Raw genomic sequence first — 22,410 nt, 5'->3', positions numbered from 1 at the left:
CATCATTACCAATATTAGCAGGAATATCTAGTAAATTTTCCAAAAAATTTAAATCAAAGAATGGAAAGGAAACTTCCGACCCATCTATTGGCAAATTACCTGGAAATAAAGGAAAAGGTAGTCCCAAAATGAATCAAATTGCTCTTATTAATGAACTTACAAATTTTCTTAGTGAAAGAAATAAGAAAAAATCCAATTCTCTTCCTTCTACACCAACTGCACCTAGAGTTCAAAATAAACAACTATCAAGACAGCTTTCAGCTCATCCAAGTGTAAGAGGTGAAATATCAGGTTCAACAAGTCAAACAGATCCTACAGTGCTATTTAAAAAATTGGAACCAACAAAAAGAGTGGTTTCACCACCACCAAGATCATCATCATCATCACCATCACCATCACCACCATCACCATCACCACTACCACCGCAACAACAACAATCATCAAGGCCATCATCATTACCAATATTAGCAGGAATATCTAATAAATTTTCCAAAAAGTTTAAATCAAAGAATGGAAAGGAAACTTCCGACCCATCTATTGGCAAATTACCTGGAAATAAAGGAAAAGGTAGTCCCGAAGTGAATCAAATTGCTCTTATTAATGAACTTACAAATTTTCTTAGTGAAAGAAATAAGAAAAAATCCAATTCTCTTCCTTCTACACCAACCGCACCTAGCGTTCAAAATAAACTATCAAGACAGCTTTCAGCTCAACCAAGTATAAGAGGTGAAGTATCAGGTTCAACAAGTCAAACAGATCCTACAGTGCTATTTAAAAAACTGGAACCAACAAAAAGAGTGGTACTACCATCACAACTATCACTATCAGGACCATCATCATTACCACCATTACCAGGACCATCATCATCATTATTACTAGGACCATCATCATCATCGTCACCAGGACCATCATCATCACCATTACCAGGACCATCATCATCATCATCATCATTACCAGGACCATCATCATCATCATCATCATCATTACCAGGACCATCATCATCATCATCATCATCATTACCAGGACCATCATCATCATCATCATCATCATTACCAGGACCATCATCATCATCATCATCATCATTACCAGGACCATCATCATCATCATCATCATCATTACCAGGACCATCATCATCATCATCATCATCATTACCAGGACCATCATCATCATCATCATCATCATTACCAGGACCATCATCATCATCATCATCATCATTACCAGGACCATCATCATCATCATTATCATCATCATCATCATCATCATCATCATCATCATCATCATTACCAGGGCCATCATCATCATATCACATCATTACCAGGACCATCATCATCATCATCATCATCATTACCAGGACCATCATCATCATCATCATCATTACCAGGACCATCATCATCATCATTACCAGGACCATCATCATCATTACCAGGGCCATCATCATCACCATTACCAGGACCATTACCAGGACCATCTAGTACATCTACTAAGAAAAGTGATAAAGGGAACTCTGAAGCATCAAAGGATCTATCAAAAGGACTCTTAAAAAGTCCTGGTGTAGATAGTGGAGGTGAATTAAGTGATAATTCTCTAGATTTACCAGATGAATACTTCAAGAAAGCTGTAATGCTTGGTATAAGCCCATTTGATCCATTTCCTGAAATTGATACAGCAGCTGGAACTGGTGTAGGTAATAGTGCAGATAAAGATATGGACTCAACAGGCAAATTAGAGAGAAAAAAAAGTGACACTAAGGTGAGTGGAGGAAGTCAAGTAGAAAGTGGAAGTGAGGAAGATAGCAACGATGGAACAGATGTTTTACCTAAGTTACCTAGTGATCTAGAAGAAGTACCAGATATGAGGCCAAGTAATCGCAAAAAAAGTGATAAAAGTAAAAAAAGACAAAAAAAAACATCGAAAAAGAAAGACTAGCACGACGGCAAAGATTTGATTTGGGGTAAACTGAATGACAATAAATTATATTGAGTAATGGAAATTAAAAGTCTAATAAGTGAAATAGTGAAGTATTTGATAACAACTTGGTTTTTATTGGGTTGGGAATTATAATGAACTTTACATGATATATTAGCTAATGAAAGTTTTGAATGATTAAAAAGCTTATTTAAAGTGGTTAAAAAATTCTGAAGTTCGGGAATTATTACTCAGATACTAAGATATATATCTTAATGAAAATATTATTTATAGAAGTTAAATAGTTATAAGCATAAGCATAACATTTGAAAAGTATAACTGAAAATGTAATTTATTTAGATAGTTATTCAAATTTGTACTTTATTACTAGTACATAATAATTGAATTTTGTATTTATTGTATTGATATCTGATTATGTATATAATTATCTCAGGAATGTTCTAATAAAAAGAATTGTACAGGTTAACTACTAAACAAAATAATTGCAGTTTTTTTAATTCAGAATATACTATAGTCAACTTTACATCAGTATAAAAATTCATATTCTTTTTATATTTATTACTAATATTAAATTTCAATTTTTTATTATGAATTCTTTGCAAATTGAAATAATCTATATAATACTCATTGTATTACTAGTGATATGCAATCATGTATTTTTACAAATGTAAAATTACTAGGTAACTTGCCTCTACCAATAAATTCTGTATAACCACCACTACATAAACTTAATAAACTTTTAGTCAAATATGGTACACTGTATACCACTCCTAATTCATCAGTTAAACTTGTAAACTTTCTTTCCAATACTTTTTCATTTGGTACCCAATAAATATCTGTATTTGTATAACATCTCCATGAGACAAATTTAGGATTATTAATAGATTTTATATTTTCTTTTTATAATTTTCCAATTTAAAATTTTGTTTTATTGAATATTCACTTAATCTAGATTGATTTATTATAATATTTTTATTTTCATAATTCTGTTCTATATTATTTTTTCTTTCATCAATATATGTTTCACAAGTAAATAAATTAGTTCTAGTAATATAATGACCAGTTTTTTTTTTCTTGATAGGGGATAATGCTGAATTCCAAAATTTTTCAATATTTTTTGGTTTATTAGTTCTATTTAGATTTGTATTGTTATCAACAATTCTCTGATATTTATTACTATCTTGTAACATGTAGGATTCATCAAATCTAGAGGAGTTTGACAAATAGTCGGAGTGTATTTCATTATTAATACACTCAAACTTTGCCTTAGATAAATAAAAAGTAGTTAAAAATAGCATTAAGGCAGTTAATTGTAGGTTCATTTGAATATATCTGATTATTTGCAACCAGAATCAATATGAAAATACAATTTTTCTCCAGAATATATCTATATGATAGGAGACAGTAGATATCTTTTTAGATTATGTAAAGATGTTCTTAATTATTTTAAAATTCGTTTTTTTTATACATTAAAAGCTATACGAATTACTTGACATAATGGCGCTATAAGTTGCATGCACATGAGATACTACAAATATAAATTTCATATTCCACATAATTATTGAGTATTCATAATAGTGTAAATATGTAACAAATAAAAAATACAAATAAAATTGGTTAATAGAGAATATTTATATCTGAATATAAATATGAGAGGTCTTTATAGTTATGATGCTGCTACTGGGGAAACTTATTCAGGTTTGTCTAAAGGTAATAGTAAACACGAATATTTTACATGGAATTTTTATGTAATATTTTTTTTTATTGGAATCATCTGGGGTTGGATGATTATATATGCATCATTTATGTACAAAATGGTTCCTTTGTTAGGATCTAATGATATATATATAAGTGAGGCAGAGTTTGATGAAATTTTAGCTTCATTTGGATACAACATTGGTCAATTAGGATTTTCAATTGCTACATTTTGTAGACAACAATCTAGACCATCATTAAATAATATATCAGTAAGAACAGCATTAGCAAATCAAATATTAACCCAAAGATATATGGCAAGGAATTCTTTAGAACAAGTAATGGTACTTAGTATACCAGTAACTAAATTAGATTATACTCAGCAAATAAATGACATAATTAAAAGAGGTGTAAGTTTTTTACAAAAATTGATACCTAATAATATACCATACAATGAACAACCTGGCCCTCTATCTCCTGATCCTCCTCCACTATATAAATCACAACGTGAGAGTATAACAACAAATGAATTAATACATTCAATAAATAGCACATCAAGTACATTTCTTGCAGCAAATTACTTATGTAATATTAATACTAAAAGTTTAATTAGTGAGAGTCAAGAAATATCAATACAATTATTTGAAATAGTTGAACCAATAAAGCTATTTAGAAAAAGTACACAGGGGGAGTATTATAATATAAGAAGATCAATTTTATATAAATTAAAATCGATTTGTATAGTTCACTATATTATAATAAGTACAATTCCCATAATATGTTTATTAGTAACATTTCTGGGTACAATAGATGTTTTTCAAAAAAGGAAACGAATATCTATAGAGAGAAATTGTAAAAAAAACCTTTATAAACTAATTAGAAATATCAAAAAAATTGATGAGTTTAATATTAAGATTTTAAAGGAGAAGTTTTTACCGGTTTGTGAGTTGTATAAAATAATATATAATATATGTATTCATGAATTTATATATATAAAAGAAGAAAATAGAGAGGATATGAAATTATATGACTTAAATGGACATATTTCTAATATAGCAATAGAAATCTGTAAAATAATAGATGAATTTATTAATTGTGTTTCTATAGGCATTGAATATTGTACTATATTTAGTACAGTTGACGGTATAGATAAATTTGATACTGTCTGTAGATATAATGAATGTATTGCAAAAATATCAGACATATTTAATCAGAATATGAAGGGAAAAGATGATTTTTATGTAATATCAGAAAATATGCAAAATGAAATACCATTACTTGGTAATCCAAAGGAATTTTATAAATTAATTAATATAGTTTCAAACATAATACCAGAATCTAAGTATTTATTTTGGAGTATTGAGAATATATCAAATAAATGTTTTATTCCAAGATCAATGATGAATTCTATAGGTGAACTAGTACCCCCAATTAATAGGGTATTAGATACATTTTTAGATAATTTAGCTAATAATGATATAGAAGGTTTGAAATTTTTAAGTTGCTGTAACATGCATAATACAGATAAGAAAAAAACACCACAGTTCCTTATTATTGACATTTTAAGAAGGAAGAATGGATATAATAAGTATAAAATTTCTCAAATTCATAATAAGTCTTCTTTAGGATTTTCTTTACCAGAGACTAAAAATACAATGGTTAATTATATTAATTATTTATATTGTGATAGAGTGTGTAGTTTTGTTTTTGGTGGAAAAATGTCGGTATATATGAATACTTCGCTAGATAGTGAATTTCTTGGAAATACTATAATATTACCAATATGTTATAATTCTATTGAATTACTAGAAGTTAATGAGGAGAGTTTAGAGAATCAAATAGCAGTTTATTATTGTGGTCTATCATGGATTGATGAGAATACAGTAAAAAGCTTTGTAAATATAAATAAAAATAAGATAATACTAGAAAAGATTGATTTTTTTTATTTTAATATGAATAATAATTTATCTTCATTATTTGTAGAAAAGCAAGGTATCTGGATTTTTGGATTTGTAACATTCAAAAAAATTCAAACTGAATATCCTAATATTACGAGTAAGATATTTAATAAATATAATCAAATTCATGAGAATTTTAAATCTGAAATTATAATTTTAGATATTTCAGATACTCAGTTGTTTAACTGTATTGGAGAGTATGAAAGTCCTATTTCAATATTTGAGTTATCTAAGATTATTAAATACAACACAAGTAAAGGTAACAATGTTTTTCAACAGAATACACTTTCTAACTTTTGTTATAGTAAAATAGAAGATAGCTTAGTAAATTATAATAATACTGGAACATGTATAATAAAGGGAGATAATAACAAGCTATATGATATTGAGCTATTAAATGATCCTATTAACAAAATAACATATGAAAATTTAGTTCAAAAAAAGTTAAAGAATGAGGATATAAATATAGATAATATTCATAAATCTGATTTGGTCAACATTGATAACAAGTCTTATCTGGAACTTGTAGACTTGACTAACTTAATGATTCAGATTCAACATGAACCTGAAATTCAAACAAATTATAGTGACTTAGCACTTTCTAAAAATGAAGAAATAGAATTACCACTTATTTGGGAAAATATAGATATATTAGGCTTGGAATATAAAGAGTTAACTAATATTGCTAAATATATCTTAATATATAGATGGAATAAAATATTAGATAATAAATCAGAATTAAATGAAGATATTCTAAAATGGAATATTAACATTACAACAATAGAAAACTTTGTTTTCATTCTCGATAAATACTATCATAAAAAAAATGCATTTCATAATTTATATCATGCCGTTACTGTTGCGTTAGTACTTAATCAATGGCTTGATGATGAATCAATTCGTTTACTTTTTAATTCATTTGAAGCTTATTGTTTAGTTATTGCAGCCTTAGGTCATGATATTGATCATCCTGGAGTAAATAATGAATTTCTCCATAAATTACAAGACAAATTTATTAGTGAAAATTATATAAATAATATATTATCAACACTTGAAATATATAATAGATATTCTACACTAGAAAATCATCATTCAGCACTATTATTAACTATATTAAATTCAAAATCTTGTAATATTATACCTCCAAAGAATTCACCATATTATTTAATTGCAAAAAGAATAATTACAAGAGCAATTATGTATACTGATATGGCTTTCCATAATATTTTGATTGAAGCTCTTCAGGATTTTATAGGTTTATATGCATACCACCTTCAAAAAGATAATCAAGATAGTACATATCAAAGTATTTCAATTGATATTGGTATTCAATTACCTAATTATAGCTTTTATAACAAAAAAACTACCTATGATTCCTATATATTTACAAAAAAACAATTATATGAAATTACACTACTACATGCTGCTGATATTTCAAATCCTCTATTAAATTATGATATATATAAAAAGTGGACTGTTCTTATTTTCGAGGAAATTGAACAGCAAATTAATTTAGAGAAATCTCTTGGATTAAGTGATAAAACAGGTGAAATAGACTTAGGTACAATGCAAATTGGTTTTATAGATGCAATATGTTCACCTTTTTTCACTTTAATGAATAATATTAGTCCCAATATATTTAAGGAATCAATACAAAATTTGGAATTAAATAGACAACACTTTTTGCAGACAGAATAAAGGAAGTACATTGAACTAATTATATGATAAATTAGATAATAAAGGAGGTATCAAAGTTAAAATATTTTAAATATATAGATCTAAATATATAATAGTACCTAATTACTTATTATTTACTGAATATTTAAAAATAGATAGTCAGTAGAGTACATTAATATATACAAAATCTAGCTAAATTTTTTTTCTGGAATTAGTCTTAGAGTGAAATTTGACTAATTATTTAATACGAGCTAGGAGTGATGCAAATTATTAGATATAGCGCCATATGTGTGCTGAGGTACACTCAATATTTGAGATATCTAAAGTGTTAAATAGGAGTAATGGGTAATTTATATACACAAATGTCGAATATAAATACTTTATGGGATTAACTTGCCAATTAGGTATTCTTAACTTTTCATTATTGCAAAATGGAGAGTCTTTTTAATAAGAATGGATTACAATCTATTAATCCAAAATCAGTGTCAGAAAATGACATGGATGATAAGAAATCAATTATAAGTCCACTAAACAGAAGTAGATTACTAATTTTAAAGGATGAATTGACTACAAAAAGAATAGATAAAAATAATGCTAGTAAGTTAATAGATAAAAAAGACGAGTTGTCTAATATTCGCAGTGTAGGAGATCAAAAGAAATTAATGGTTACAAAAATAATGCCAATAGATGAAAAAGATAGTAAAGTTAGCTTAAGTAAATCAAAAAATATAGCAGTACCTATATTAAGTTCGTCAAGAGCTGTAAATAATAAAAATATGTCAGCTAGTACAAGATCTGAGATAAGTCCTGAGTCTTCAGATAATATTAAAGATAGACCTAAGGCTATAGAATCTAAAAAATACTTTTCAATATTTAAGGGTACTTCAAATTTAAAAGATAATTCTAAAGATATTAATGAGGTCTTTGTAAATCCAAAAGCTAATTTATATGGTCATGAGTCTGCGACTAACAATACTGATCCTATAATAATAGAAGATTTAGTTGATGAATTGGAAGATAAGGCTAGAAATTACTTTATATTATTTACTAAAGAACGTAAAGCCAGGGAAAAGTTGGAACGACAGAGTTATTGGTTGCAAGAAGAAAATAAAACTTTGCAAGATACAATAAGGAATCAAATACAGTGTATAGGTTCATTACAAGAAAAGTTGGTTGATTTACGTGGTGATCCGAATAGTTTAACAGAAACGATTGAAAGGATTGATATGCTATATACCCAATTAGATACTTTAATACAAGCATTTGCTGGAGTTTGTAGTTATGTTACATTCCATGAACCAATGGATAGGAGTGAAATTTTGGAATTAATTTTAGAATATTTACATCCATGTCGTGGATTAGATATTCGATTAAACTCTTTATATGGATCAATATATTATTTTAAGTTGGGTATAGTTAAGGAATTACCACCACCAGTTGAACCTCCTCCAAAAATTCCTGGTTATGATACATGGGAACCACCAAAAATTGAAATTTCTAAGGATAATAAAGATACTGATAATCTATTAGCCTCATCAAATCAAGCTAATGTACCAAAAAAATTAGATAATGCCACAATTGAATCTAATCCGACACCAAAATCTCCTTTATCACCTATACCTAATTTGGGTTTAATAAATAAAAAATTAAATTCAAATAATATAGAATTGACGGTATATAATAGAGGATCGGTTGACGCTATTATACCAAAAGACTCATTACATTTAAAGGGGGATCCAGAGGTAAAATTAAAAGGGTTTCAAATAAAGATAAATTCAATACAGAATATAGATAATTCATATGAAAATAGTAGATTATATATTGTTATAAGGAATGATAATGAATCTAGTATTCAAGCAAAAGATTATAAAGGTAGAAAATCGGAATATCTAAATGTTAAGGATAAAGGTGACGGTACATTTACTATTGATTCTAAAATATCACTTGATATTGATCAATTACCACCAAAAAGTCCTGGAGTATTACCAAAATATGTTATTGATTTATGGGACGAGTCGGACAATAGTAAACCAATAGGTACTGCTACAAAAACATTTATTGATCCAGTTACACTAGTTGAAAATCATGCATGGGAAATTTTAAATACGAAAAATAAAGTTGTAGGAGTTGCATATGTATCTATTATTCCAAAGCCAGTAAATTCTATGCTCCCAGCAGGGCGTTATATAATTGCAAAAGTTGCAAAATCAAAATCCAAAACAAAATCAGATCTAGAGGCTGATAATTCTGTTAATGAGAATTTAGATAATGGTGTCAATAATACTAAAAATTTAGTTAAACCAGTGACGCCAATAAAAAGTAAATTATCTAAAGAAATAAATTTATTAAAAGAGAAATCTTCAGTGAAGGATGATACACTTCAAACAGTAAAATTACATCATATAGTGAAGAATGATTTAAATAAAACACGAACTAATTTACCATCTCAAGATGAAATAAAGCCTATTCATGAAATTCCTGCTAATAATATACCTAATAAGGCTGTCTTAAATGAGACAAGCAATGAATTATCTCCAAAAGTAAAAGATATTAAAAGTCCTCCAACTCCACCTAAAAAGGTCTCATCGCTATTGATAAAAAATAAAAGTATAGAAGTAAATAACTCGTCATTGCCTTTAGAAGATGTAAAAGAACCACCTATTGAGAGTATTAAAAAATCAGAGTCCATTACATTAAAGGAAAGTATAAATAAAAAAGATTCAGTAGTTAAGATAGAAAAGTCAATACCTAAAGATTTAACTTCTATATCAAAAGAGTTACCCAAATCAAAGAGCTCATTAGCAGTATCGGAGACAAATACTTCAGAATCACATACAAGTGTCAATTCAGAATCAGTTTCTACAAAGTATACGGAGCCAATAAAGTCAGAACCATCAATGAAATCTAAAGCATTAACAGAATCAAAATCTATAAAGCAATTAAAATCTTTATCAACGAAGAAAAGTATTGATATGAACAAATCTGAAAGTTTAAAAGGATCTGTTTTAGGTTCACAAAAAATATTACCTAAAGAATCAATTAAAGAGGTACAAACAGCTATTAAACAGGAACCTCAGCAACCCAAATTCTTGCCAGTGTCACCACCACCTTTAATAAAGAAAGCATTAATAGATGGAAAGACTCCTTTATTAATAAAGCCTAAAGTACCGGCGCACTTGATTGTAAAAAAGAAGCAAGAATTAATTACAATTAAACCTAAAGGATCAGTGCTTCTACCGCATCCAAATGATACAAATCAGCCAAGTAAAATTCATTATGAAAAAACGATACCTATTAAAGTACCTACTAATATAAAACCAAAAATATTACCAAAAATAAAGATAACCCCAAAACCATTACCAAAATAATTTAAAATTTCATAAAAGTAGGGTAAAGTGATCATAATTCATTGTATTCTAAAAAAAAATTCTATATAAGTCGAAATTATTTACAATGAGAAAAGATCTAATAATAAATCTCCTTAAATTAAGGTAGATAAATGTACATCTGATTGTCTAATATATCTTGTTGTAGATATTCTCGCTGTACTAATAAATCTAATTTTGAAATTATTTCTTGAGTTACCTGCTTTTTAATTGTAACTGAAGGTTCATAATTTTCACTATTTTGGAATAAGTTATCAATAACATATTGAATAATATCCTTTTTATTTTCTTTATTCTTAAACTTCATATAGCGGATAATAATTGCTTCTATTCTATGTTGTCTATTTTCGAGACTAACAGACTTTAATTCAAGTGCTGTACTTTTCATGCTATTTTTAATTTTCAAACTTTTATTATCTTTACCTTCTTTATTTTCATCTTCTTTATCTAACATGTCGTGCTCTTCATTCAAATCACAATTTTCAAACATATGTAAATTATTACTAATACAATTATATGGTTGACTTACTGAATAAATTAAAACGAAATCTCCCATTTCATATTTATGATTTGTATATAAATTTCTTAATTCGAGTGTGAATTCTTCATTCAATCTATAAATAGCATCTTTTTTAAAACCTTCAGAATTATTAGTATCCTTTATATTAATTAATATTGGAGGTAATAATATCTCATCATTCTTAATTTGTTCATCATTTACATAAGTTCCCCCACTTCTACATTTATTTAAATACAATTTTGAAGTTTTTAGTAAACCACGCAAATGTCGAATCAATAATTTCTCTTCCTCTTCTGGAATTATTATACTGTCTTTTTCATTTAAATTTAATAATATTAAAGCTTGCTGTAATGTAGTAATAATCTCAATTTTAAAATAATCAAGATTCTTTTTTCCCAAATTCGATTTTATACATTGATCAAAAATCTTCACTTCGATTGTAGCAATTCCTAATATAGAAGACCATTGAATATTTCTACCATTATATACTAATTTATAAAATGTCTCAAATTTATTAAGAGTAGAAATTAAATAATTTGAATCTTCTCCATTATTTCTTAATATTTTATCAATAGATATATACTGTGATGGTATTAGCCAGTTAGATGATGCAATTACATGTATTCTATAATTTAATAGATCAGACTCAAAATATTTAGTTAAATTATCATTCCTTTCTATTTTTCTATATTTTCTAACTGGAATCCTCTCATTTTCATCATTATTATCACTAATATTATATCCAATAGAATCACATTTTAACCAGGAATCCACACTTTTTACTATGATATCATCGTCTAAGTCTATCATATCTTTATATTTTAAAAAAAATTTAAATAAACCAGAAGATGTAACATAATCTTTTAACATAAAATTTAGTTTACCAATAAATCCAATACCACATTCCTTGTATAATTGTTCAAGAAAATATATTTCTAATATTGGTAATTTCTGACTATTAATATCATTTATATAGTTATTAACTGTGTCATAGTTAGTATCAAAATTATTCTTATTCATCATTATATTTTTCTTATTAAAGTCATCTCTTAAAATGATGCAATTATTTAATAATCTCCGCATCCAATATTTCCTACAATAAATCTCAAAATCATCTTTAGAGTTAGAAAAACGGAATAGTAATATTACATCATTAATTTTATTCTTTGTACTAATATATGACTCATCACATAATATTTCTTTTTCAATTTCTGCTGTATTCCATAAAGATATATCCATATTTTGTATATTTACAGTACAACTTTTTTTTTGTTCTATATCCATGTAATAATATTCCAATAATGAGTTATGTAAGAATAGTGCAAGATTGTGGGCTAAATATTGGGATATTCCATCATCTAAATTCATAATATAATTCCATGAGTCATTTATACATGAGTAATGAATATCTTCATCTTTACAAAGTGAAATTTCCCATATCTTCTCCACATTCTTATATAAATGTGCTAATAAAGTTATCATTTCCAAACATAATTTAATATCTACATCAGCATTAAAATCAGTATCCAATGATGTGTTGCAAATTTTCCTTCCCATTTCAATCAAAGCTCTATTCATTTCTTTCTTTAATATATTCAATTTTCCTACTTTCTTAAAAGTCAAATATAAAATAGAAAATGCATCAGTATCAACATTATCTATTAAGTAACATAAAGGATTTTTGTAAATATAGCTGTTGTTTGCATTAAAATTATTATTTATAACATGCTTATCTTCAAATATCTTTATTAAGTCACAGGGAATAAGTGTATTTATTAAAATTACATATATATCTTTTGCTGAATTCTGGATTTCATCTTTTACAAGACAGTATTTTACTTTGTTCAAATTTATTAATGAATAGTCAATTTCTTCTAAAGTCTGTATAGTATTACTGTGATTGTTATTTTTACAACCCAATAAATTCATTTCAAATTGGCAAACTCTATCAACAAATCTGATATATTCACAAAATTTCATTTCCTTTAGTTTTATATTCATTTTAGATTTGTAATATAGTCCAGTCATTATTTTATATAATGGAGTAAATTTAGGTATAAAGAAACCTAGTTTTACTAGTAAATCATAAATATTCCTAATACAAATAAACGATTTAAGCTGATTTAAAGATATAATTTCACCTTTTGATCCATTTACAAATATGTCACGATAATTATTGATTGTACTTATTGTAGTTGCTATAATTCCAATAAGGCATGATGAATAATCAAAGTTACCTGGATATTTATTATTAATTATCCTTGAAAAACATATATCCCCTATATCACTAATTTTAGAAATCCCCAATAATCTAGAATTAAATCGTATATACATACAGTCTAAGTATAAGAATACATTACATAACAAATCCATAGATCTGAGATGGTATTGCCATACTCTCATTAATATATCCAAGAAATCTTTGGATAGCATCTTAAAATCTTTATCATATTCCGTTCCAATTAACTTATTTAAAAAGTCTTCAATTCCCCCTTTTTCTTTGTAAATATTTCCATTTATTTTCTTTACTAGATCATGATTCAAAATTAGTTTCGTATTATTGGCTATTGCTATATTACATTCATCTTCCAATAATCTCAGTAAGTCGCTATATCCTCCATAGCTACAAATATTTATTACAGTCCTATAGATACTTTCTAATAAAATTCCATTTGGACTTCTATTATTTCCATTGTCACTTGGATAGTTTATATCCAATATTAAGATAGTCTTTAAAAAATGACGAATTCGTTCTATTGAGTTGATTCTATCATCTCTCTGTATTTTATTTATTTTGGTTTCCTGATTTTCATCTATCATATGATTTAACTATCGGATTTCCAAATGTCTCCTAGTTACTTATATACAGTGCCTCTATTTTAAGTGTAATTAAAAAGAAAAAAAAAAAATCGAATATTTACCGCCTATTAAATACCCCCCAATTATTCTAAGTGGAATTTTTTAAAAATCTATATTTCCCTAAATTTATGAAGTTATACTCAAATTTGCATATCTAGTTATATATACCTTTTACAATAATGTAAATAAGAGTTATGGAGCAACTTGAAGTAGTTATCAAAAATGATACAACTGTAACATTTTTTCGACGAATTCATATTTTGGATAGAGGAGACTGGGTATATCATCCTCCAGAATCAATAATACCAGGGAAACGGATATTTTATGCATGTACAAATACAACATCTCAACCAGTAAAGCGATGTATTGTTCAATATTCCGCAATTATTGAAAGTATAGAGTATGTAATTAAATATGAATATGAGTCTGAAATTCTTGGTGTTGGTGAAGTACTTTTACAAATTGGTACAATAGGAAAAGATGATATATTTATTGAAGGTAGCTCTGAGATCCCAATAAACCTTTTTAAATATCTGAGAGCTGATAAAGCTGATAGTTGTAACTCTCGTAACCTATTTTCATTAGAATTATGCAATGATACTCAGAAATCATCTAGGCGAATAATAACTAGGGCAACTTTAAATGAAACTGAATTAGGATCTAATTATATTCAACAATTAAAAAAAGATAATAGATTTCACAAAATTAATAATAAAAAAGATATAAAATTTTATCATGGATTAAATATGGGTAATGATTGGTATAGAAGACTAAGGAAATGTCCAAGATCTTTATATATCCGTATTGTTAACTGTACTAATTATAGCTTACATTTAGTTTTATCTCCTTTTAAGAAAGGAAGTTCCAAAAATTTAATGAAAAGTCGCACTTTACCATCTACGACTCTCTCATCTGCTATAGTCCCAAGTATTCATCTATCTGATTGTACTGATGATACTATTTCACATGGTCCAAATGCTCCATTTTCACTTAGTAATTTGATTTTTGGTGGCCAGTGGATAGAATTTCCTCCAGAAGTGATTGAATCAAATAGTTTTGCTGAATTTGGTGCTGGATGTGACTCCTTTTTTTCTTTAGATTTTAGAGGTATAATCTTATATCGTATTTTTGGATATGCAGGAAAAATAAAGTTTTCGTGGGAATTTCCATTAGGACTAAATCCTCATCTATTTTGTGATGGATTTCATAATCTTAAGCTTTTTATTGTATCATGTCACTATGAAAATCTAAATGATGGAAAAGTAATATTTCATGTTATAGATCCTGAAAATCTACCTTTAATTAGAATCGTTTCAGCAAAAGTTATTTTTTCAGAAAATATTTTAATAAATTCAAATAGATCTGTAAATAATTTATCGGATATAATGAAAGATATACCTAATGGAAGTTCAAAATTTGAAGATATCAATGATAATATGACTCCTAAAAATGAAATTGAACAAAAAGTTCTTTTAAATAAGGCTTCTAAAGTGTCCAAATCCTTAGAAATTGATCAATTATATAGTCCTATGTTTCCGCCTATTGCAAATCTAGATCAATTTAAGGATATTACAAAATATATATTGGAATATACTAAAGATCAGAGAATATCTCTAAATAATGATTTACAAGCTGAATACTATATAATTGATTTAGAAAGTCCTAGAGTCCTCTTTTCATTTTTGATTGCAAGTAATGTTATAAATATACACTCGAAATATCCTGGAAGTGTTGATTCTCTATTACTTTTACTTGAGTGGAATATTGGATGTGAACTATTTAAGCGTGTATGGGGACCTGATGAACGTGTTATTTTACAATCTAGCCTTATTGGAGGAATTGATGACTCTGATATTATTTTAAATAGTACTCTTCGTAAATCTTTCCAAACTAATAAAGTTTTTCAACGATGTTTCCCATTTAATACCAATATTCAAATGAATATTGTATCACTTAATATATATAATCAAGATTTATTAACAGCAAAGAATTCATTTTCTCCTCTAACTATAGCATTATCTTGTCAACAATTGCTTTCTGAAATAATGGTACCATACTTAATGCATATCTTGAAATCATCAAACCAACATACAAGTGAAAAATCTTCGATAGCATCTACATCTTCAAAACTTTCAAGTTCTACTAATGCCTATCAGCCATTAGTGGAAAGTGAACACTTCTGGAAATATTGTAATGTAAAGTCAAGTACTTTAAAGCTACTAGCAACAAGTGAGTCTAATTCTAAATCCTGTATCGGTATGATGGATTTCGAAGGTATGGTTAATTTCATGTTATATCACTGGAGTGATACTTTCAATGCACACTTTACTCAAAAACTAACTAAATTTAAATCTACGCATATTACTATAGATAATATTATTGAGACATTACAACATGTAAGCTTACTATGGGCTAATAAGGAATTTGATAAATTTGAAAATATCCTATTTGTTCAAGAATTCCTTGATATTGGGATGATTTTCAGTGAGATAATTGAGGGAAAGGATAGTATGACTTTATATTCATTAAGTAAATTAAAGATGATGTTAAATGAAAATGTCATGTAATTGTGTGGTATTACCTACATGCATGCATGCCATTACACTTAACTTTAGTTTATGAATTAGGACTTTAAAATTTAATTTATATTATAGTTTTAATACTATTATTATTTAGTTCCTCTAAAATTTAAAAAGGTGATACTTAGGGAAAGAGATAAATAGGGGATGACTTCAGTAATATTCTGAAAAAAAAAGATATCACATTCTCCTATTACCATGAGAACCTTTAATTTTTCTTGGCATTTGTAATTCCTGAAAATATTAAAGGAGAAAAAATAAATTAGATTTGAAAAAGTATATTATTACAAAAACTTACAGGTTCTGGAGTGAATACCCAAGTAATTATTAGTTTCAGTGTTTTATAAATAAGATATCCTGGAATAACTAAGTAGATATACCACGCATATTTAGAAAATATGGAAAGTAATGCAACAATAGTATTTACAATAAATATATCTTGGTAAATTGAGTATCCAGCACCAACTTTAAGACGGGAAACAATTCCAGAATAAGTTACTATATATATTATTGCAATAACTGAAATACCAATAAAATCCCAACTTTTATAATAAGATAAGCTGTAAAGTCTCTTAAATAAGAAGTGGAATAAAATACAAGATGATAAAATTATTAAGTATATAATTCTGTATTTTGAAGTTTCCTTTGCAATTTTCTTTGCCGATTGACCTGCCATATTTCTTCTATATGTTAATTTTAGATAAAATAATAATAATAATAATAATAAGTTACAAAATTAAATGTCAATCCTGGTAAACCCCCTCCTATAGCGCCATATTTGGATTATTATTATTATTTGAAAAGATTCATTACAAATAATGAGAATTATAAGAGCAGCTAAACATATCAGGCACTATGGTGAAAAATTTAGATATGAATTACGTGTAGAGAATATAAGTGTTATTTTACTTGAAGAGTGTGAAATAAAAATAGATTGGATTAGAGGGCCAAAGAGAACGTCTGGAAAGGAAAGCGTTTTATGTGTCAATGGTAGTACAATACATCCATTTTATGAATCATTAGTATTAATTGTAACTTTGTTTCGAAATTTACCACAGAAATCTGGAAGACTTACTTCTAAAGGGAGTGATGAGTATCTTCCAAAAGATTCAAGACTAATTATATATGCAAAATACAAGGATAATCCAATAGCAGTAGTAATTGGTGAAGTTCCTTTAGAACTATCTTCATTTGTAAATAATTATAAAGGATTAGATTCTAAATTAATAAGCCCCACAAGAGTTGAGATTCCACTGATTAAATGTTCAGATCCAAATGCTTATATAGAATTTTACATAAATTGCATATCATTAGGCCAAATATCAAATGATTTTGATGATACGGCATCAATGATGTCTGGTTTTACCACTGTAACTAATGAAACATTGCTAATAGGTACTCTTAATGTCCCAGATACTGGAAATACAACTATTCAAACGGAAAACTTTAAACCTTCAAAATATATTTTAACTACAAATTCAATAAGCAAAAACTCATCTTCTAATATAATAACAGAAGTAAAAGAATCGATAAATGAATCTGCATTAGGTATACCTATGTTTTCAATTAAAGAAGAAACAGAAATAGAGAACCATTTAAATAAAGAAACAGAAGAAAGAACTGAGACTGAATCAATTATTAATGAAAATGATGTAATTTGTAAATTTCAAGCTCAACCTATGATCATGTATAAAACTACACAACCTTATTATTCAAATCCTGTTATTAACTCTAATAACATAATGAATACTTCTATAAATCAAGATATGAGAAATCCAAATATAATAAATAATTTAAATAGTTATAATGATCCAAATATAATCTCAAAAGGGATAGATATTAACATAAATTCTGCAACTAATTCTTCACCATCATCTAAAGAATTGTTAATTCAAAGGTTACAAATGGAACAAGAAGAATATAAAAGAAAATTGGAAGAATGTAATATGGAAATTAATTCACTAAATTATCAATTACAAATATATATTGAACAAGAGAAATCTTGGAAACAAAGAGAGAGTGATTTAATGAAAGAAATACAACAGCTAAGAGTAGAAACAAATCTTGGGAATGAATTATATAAATCTAAATCCGAAATATTAGGAGATATACAAAATTTCGATTCTAAAAATCAAAAATTTGTTAATCTTAATGATTATTGCTTACTTCAACAAGAAGTTAGCGAACTTACTGCAATCCGTGATGAATTGAGAAGACTAAGAGAAGCAGATAAATATGTTTATGAAAGACATATTAAGCAATTAGAAAATCAAATGGAAGATTTACTCAAACAATTGTCACAAATACAACAAATCCAAAAAAGTGACCATATTCAAGATGAAGTAGAAGCAGAATTCTTTTCACAAAATGGTAATTCAAGTTTTTTTGCAACTGCAACAAGTCAAACTATTGATTATAATACTGGAGGAACCAATTATTGTGAAAGTTCTCAAACAAACTTTTTAGGAAAAAAATCTAATATTATTGTTGATAATAAATTATTTGATATTACTAATGATAATGATCAATATTGTAAGAGTATAGATACATCAAAAAATAAATATGAGATAGATGAAATAGAAAAAGAGCTAATAAAAACAAAATTAACATTAGCACAGACTGAAACAGCGTATCAAGTAGAAATTAATAACCTTAAAACTAAATTAGAGAAACAAAGAAAGCAATTGTTAGCATATAGTTTGTATGTAGGTAATTTGGAAGTAATAAATGCAAACTTAAAATATGGTACTAATAGTATTATCTCATCTAATCAATCTATTGAAAATAATTATGATCAAAGTATTGAATCTAATTACAATATAAATGAAAATCACAAAAAAGGGAAGATATCAAGTAACTACAGAATAAAATCTAATTATTCTCTATATTCATATTTAAAAAACATGAAATTTAGATTAAAATAACTTCTCAAATAAAACTAATATTCAATATGATCTTATTATATATCTTAATATTATAAAATAAATTAGTCAAATATTTCATATAAATATTTTAAAGCTTAACGAAAATAGTTAACTAGTCACTAGTTATTCCAGTTGAAGGTGTATTATAAAGCGAATCACAAATATTATTTGTATTGTCAATATTCAATTTATTTAATCTAGTATTCGATCTTGTAGATTTACTTGTTATCCAAGATAATATATCTTGAAGTAAATCAAAATATCCTACTTCTCTTGTTAATACATGCCACATATTATTAGAAGTTATTGGCCATAATGCAAAGTTAGATTTTTGTATCTTTATATCATTCATTGATAATCCTCTATTATTAGAAAAATTCTCATCAGTATATTCCTTATACATACTCTGTAGAGTATTTATTGTATTTCTGCTCCCATCAAAATCAGTTAATGAATCATGTACACAGTGGCATATAAGTAAAGGTATGTGTAGTGGATAAAAACACAACTTTGCTTTTACTAATTTCACAAATTCTAACAATGTCCTACACATTAAAGCTTTTACTCTCTTATTATATGTTAGTGGATCATCTCTAGAAAATGAAAATATATGTTCACAAACTGGATTAGAATTATGAGATCCAACTTGTAAATTTGGCAAAAAATAACTAGCCAATGGTAATAAAGGTAATAATAATCTATTTGAAAATTTCTTTTGAACCTTCTCAAGACTTAACATTGGTGATAATAAAATACCACAACATATTCGTGATGAAAAACATGATAAAAATGAGGATGAGGATTCTCCTAAAGTTTCCCCTATTATTTCAAATATCCTCAAAACTAATGCACCACCCATTGATATCCCACAAAGAATAAATTCTTCACCAAATGTCCTCTCAATTAAACAATTTCTTGAGTTACAATGACAACAAATCCTATTATTTAAGGGTATATAATTTTTAGAATTTGTCATATTTGTTAAATTTGATATATATTCACCTTTATATAAATTATTTGTATCATTAGTATTAGTATTCCAAGTAAAAGATACAATATCAAATTTGTCATAATTTTCACTTGTACTCTCAAGATTACTATCTAAATTATTATATCTAATTATCTCCATTTGAAGCATTTGAATGATAGAATAAGAACAGTTATCTAAATTCTCAATATTATATCTTACACCTTGAGAAAATCCATGACCTTCTATATCTAACATAATTACATCATATCCATTAAGATTCAATTGTTCAATATAACTATTTTTATATGTAGTTGCATATTTACAATTATTTAGTGGATTTATAGGTAATGAAATTTTATTCATTGATAAATCATCTTTTATTTGTTTTTGTTTATTTTTTTCATTATTTATACTATTTATTTTTTTTATTTGAGAATTCTCAGAATCTTTTTCTTTATTATTTAACTCTAAATTTAAAAATTCAGCTAGTGAATGGCTTGAATAACCATGAGATAAAATAGCTGTTCCCTTTCTTTCCTGTAAGTTATTTGTCTTAAAAGTATGATAACATAATCTTAATCCCCCCCCTCTATCACTTGTGAATATACATGATGTAAATATTCTATCTGAACAATAGTAAAAGGGGAGTACTAAATTACCTGCAATAAACTCCTCCATTCAAATTATTAAAATAACTTTTTTTTTTAATTTAAATCCTCCCAAATATTTATAAACAAGATTAAATATAAATTCTTAGTATCACTCCAGCTCAAAAACTGTGTTAATATTATAAACAATTTTAATTATCCCCCATTATACCGCTATATTAATAATTTTTATAATTTAAACTCTAATTCGTAATAACATTTATTAAGTATAAGGAAATATATAACCACACTTTTATACCATATCACCAAAAAATAAAAGTTATAGTTCTTAAAATTATAGCTATACTTAAATTATTCCTGAAATATATATTCAAGTTAATATAGATAAATTTATTATATTAAGCTTGTAGATAAAATATTACTCCACATTTTTAGTATATCTTTAATATTTATCTTGATTATTTATATAAAGATATCCACTCTCTATAAGTATATAATTTTTTTAGTTAAGATTATATTTATAATTAATATAATATTTTAAACCCCCAAGAAGTGTATTTATAAAATAGAAACTAATGTCTTTATAATTTCAGTTAGAACTAAATTAGGATATTAATTTGTCTCATATATATATAGAACTATCTTTATAGAATTTGTAAGAGACATTAAATAATATCCTGATATTTAAGTATAAATAATTATTAAATTTAAACAGACCAAACACATTAAAAGAAAATAAGTATATTATAAAAATATGATATGATATTAAAGAAATAAGTTTAAAAAACCTTTAAAACTATAATAATTACTATGGAAATTTTGGAAGATAACACAGATAATATTTATTGGAGATATTACAAACAATTATAAATCTATAATTTGAAAATATTAGATACATAATTTATATATTAACATTAATATAACTGAAAATTTCAAGAATAACTAAAAACATTGAGTGTTAATACAATTAGGAAGATCTAGTTAACTACTTAATTTGGTTAGAAATATGAATAAGAAATAATGGCCGTATAGTATTTGATAGGAAATTTAGAGGTTCCCATATATATTTTAAGATGACATTAAAATGAATGCACATTAAGTGGCAAGTTAATAGTACTAGTACTAGTTGTCAATATATTCCAGAAAGTAGGCACTTAATAAAAATGGTATACGTCTAGGTCTTCAAAAATTGTCACCCTTTGATGAAGTGTATGTAACTATCCGTCCGGTGTTGTCTCTTAAGTCTGGGCGCAACGCACATTATACAGTCAAAAACTGAACATATTATTTTGTATATAGTGATGGGCT

The 22,410-nt window shown here is 26.5% G+C and overlaps 9 protein-coding genes across 9 annotated transcripts, besides 26 other annotated features; 5 read left to right on the top strand and 4 right to left on the bottom strand.

Moving 5' to 3' along the window:
* Positions 1–1,926, top strand: CMU_020750 (uncharacterized protein; the record flags this gene model as incomplete). The annotated part of the gene is made up of 2 exons (XM_002142644.1): positions 1–800; positions 880–1,926. Coding segments are annotated over 2 exons (1,847 nt in total), but the record flags the coding sequence as incomplete, so codon positions are not given.
* Positions 358–424: a microsatellite.
* Positions 832–1,449: a microsatellite.
* A 529-nt stretch (positions 1,927–2,455) lies between the features above and the next one.
* Positions 2,456–2,515: a sequence feature (AT_rich).
* Positions 2,516–2,799: 284 nt separating this feature from the next.
* Positions 2,800–2,905: a sequence feature (AT_rich).
* On the bottom strand, positions 2,814–3,248 carry CMU_020740 (uncharacterized protein; the record flags this gene model as incomplete). The annotated part of the gene is made up of 1 exon (XM_002142643.1): positions 2,814–3,248. The coding sequence occupies one exon, from the start codon at positions 3,246–3,248 to the stop codon at positions 2,814–2,816; it is 435 nt and encodes a 144-aa protein (XP_002142679.1).
* Positions 3,249–3,575: 327 nt separating this feature from the next.
* CMU_020730 (3', 5'-cyclic nucleotide phosphodiesterase domain-containing protein) lies at positions 3,576–7,277 on the top strand (the record flags this gene model as incomplete). The annotated part of the gene is made up of 1 exon (XM_002142642.1): positions 3,576–7,277. The coding sequence occupies one exon, from the start codon at positions 3,576–3,578 to the stop codon at positions 7,275–7,277; it is 3,702 nt and encodes a 1,233-aa protein (XP_002142678.1).
* Positions 4,572–4,619: a sequence feature (AT_rich).
* Positions 4,915–4,937: a sequence feature (AT_rich).
* Positions 5,281–5,304: a sequence feature (AT_rich).
* Positions 5,518–5,589: a sequence feature (AT_rich).
* Positions 6,601–6,624: a sequence feature (AT_rich).
* Positions 7,278–7,333: 56 nt separating the features above from the next.
* Positions 7,334–7,371: a sequence feature (AT_rich).
* A 316-nt stretch (positions 7,372–7,687) lies between these two features.
* On the top strand, positions 7,688–10,624 carry CMU_020720 (uncharacterized protein; the record flags this gene model as incomplete). The annotated part of the gene is made up of 1 exon (XM_002142641.1): positions 7,688–10,624. The coding sequence occupies one exon, from the start codon at positions 7,688–7,690 to the stop codon at positions 10,622–10,624; it is 2,937 nt and encodes a 978-aa protein (XP_002142677.1).
* Positions 8,887–8,920: a sequence feature (AT_rich).
* A 118-nt stretch (positions 10,625–10,742) lies between the features above and the next one.
* Positions 10,743–13,982, bottom strand: CMU_020710 (uncharacterized protein; the record flags this gene model as incomplete). The annotated part of the gene is made up of 1 exon (XM_002142640.1): positions 10,743–13,982. One exon carries the CDS (start codon positions 13,980–13,982, stop codon positions 10,743–10,745), a length of 3,240 nt encoding a protein of 1,079 aa, XP_002142676.1.
* Positions 11,481–11,502: a sequence feature (AT_rich).
* Positions 11,976–12,003: a sequence feature (AT_rich).
* Positions 13,983–14,215: 233 nt separating the features above from the next.
* On the top strand, positions 14,216–16,588 carry CMU_020700 (uncharacterized protein; the record flags this gene model as incomplete). Its single annotated transcript, XM_002142639.1, has 1 exon — positions 14,216–16,588. One exon carries the CDS (start codon positions 14,216–14,218, stop codon positions 16,586–16,588), a length of 2,373 nt encoding a protein of 790 aa, XP_002142675.1.
* Positions 14,723–14,755: a sequence feature (AT_rich).
* Positions 16,589–16,651: 63 nt separating the features above from the next.
* Positions 16,652–16,696: a sequence feature (AT_rich).
* Positions 16,697–16,780: 84 nt separating this feature from the next.
* On the bottom strand, positions 16,781–17,276 carry CMU_020690 (uncharacterized protein; the record flags this gene model as incomplete). Its single annotated transcript, XM_002142638.1, has 2 exons — positions 16,781–16,834; positions 16,899–17,276. The coding sequence occupies 2 exons, from the start codon at positions 17,274–17,276 to the stop codon at positions 16,781–16,783; spliced, it is 432 nt and encodes a 143-aa protein (XP_002142674.1).
* Positions 17,277–17,304: 28 nt separating this feature from the next.
* Positions 17,305–17,327: a microsatellite.
* A 91-nt stretch (positions 17,328–17,418) lies between these two features.
* Positions 17,419–19,524, top strand: CMU_020680 (uncharacterized protein; the record flags this gene model as incomplete). Its single annotated transcript, XM_002142637.1, has 1 exon — positions 17,419–19,524. The coding sequence occupies one exon, from the start codon at positions 17,419–17,421 to the stop codon at positions 19,522–19,524; it is 2,106 nt and encodes a 701-aa protein (XP_002142673.1).
* Positions 18,378–18,408: a sequence feature (AT_rich).
* A 32-nt stretch (positions 19,525–19,556) lies between the features above and the next one.
* Positions 19,557–19,617: a sequence feature (AT_rich).
* A 19-nt stretch (positions 19,618–19,636) lies between these two features.
* On the bottom strand, positions 19,637–21,172 carry CMU_020670 (uncharacterized protein; the record flags this gene model as incomplete). The annotated part of the gene is made up of 1 exon (XM_002142636.1): positions 19,637–21,172. The coding sequence occupies one exon, from the start codon at positions 21,170–21,172 to the stop codon at positions 19,637–19,639; it is 1,536 nt and encodes a 511-aa protein (XP_002142672.1).
* Positions 20,849–20,925: a microsatellite.
* Positions 21,173–21,174: 2 nt separating the features above from the next.
* Positions 21,175–21,209: a sequence feature (AT_rich).
* Positions 21,210–21,316: 107 nt separating this feature from the next.
* Positions 21,317–21,342: a sequence feature (AT_rich).
* Positions 21,343–21,462: 120 nt separating this feature from the next.
* Positions 21,463–21,504: a sequence feature (AT_rich).
* Positions 21,505–21,592: 88 nt separating this feature from the next.
* Positions 21,593–21,644: a sequence feature (AT_rich).
* A 138-nt stretch (positions 21,645–21,782) lies between these two features.
* Positions 21,783–21,814: a sequence feature (AT_rich).
* A 12-nt stretch (positions 21,815–21,826) lies between these two features.
* Positions 21,827–21,889: a sequence feature (AT_rich).
* A 75-nt stretch (positions 21,890–21,964) lies between these two features.
* Positions 21,965–22,025: a sequence feature (AT_rich).
* Positions 22,026–22,410: the final 385 nt, after the last annotated feature.

This window comes from Cryptosporidium muris, genomic scaffold (genome assembly GCF_000006515.1).
Source record: "Cryptosporidium muris RN66 scf_1106632373441 genomic scaffold, whole genome shotgun sequence".
NCBI classification, from domain to species: Eukaryota; Apicomplexa; class Conoidasida; order Eucoccidiorida; family Cryptosporidiidae; genus Cryptosporidium; species Cryptosporidium muris.
The sequence above is the reverse complement of the archived record's forward strand: the minus strand, read 5'-3'. Positions and strand labels throughout refer to the sequence as shown.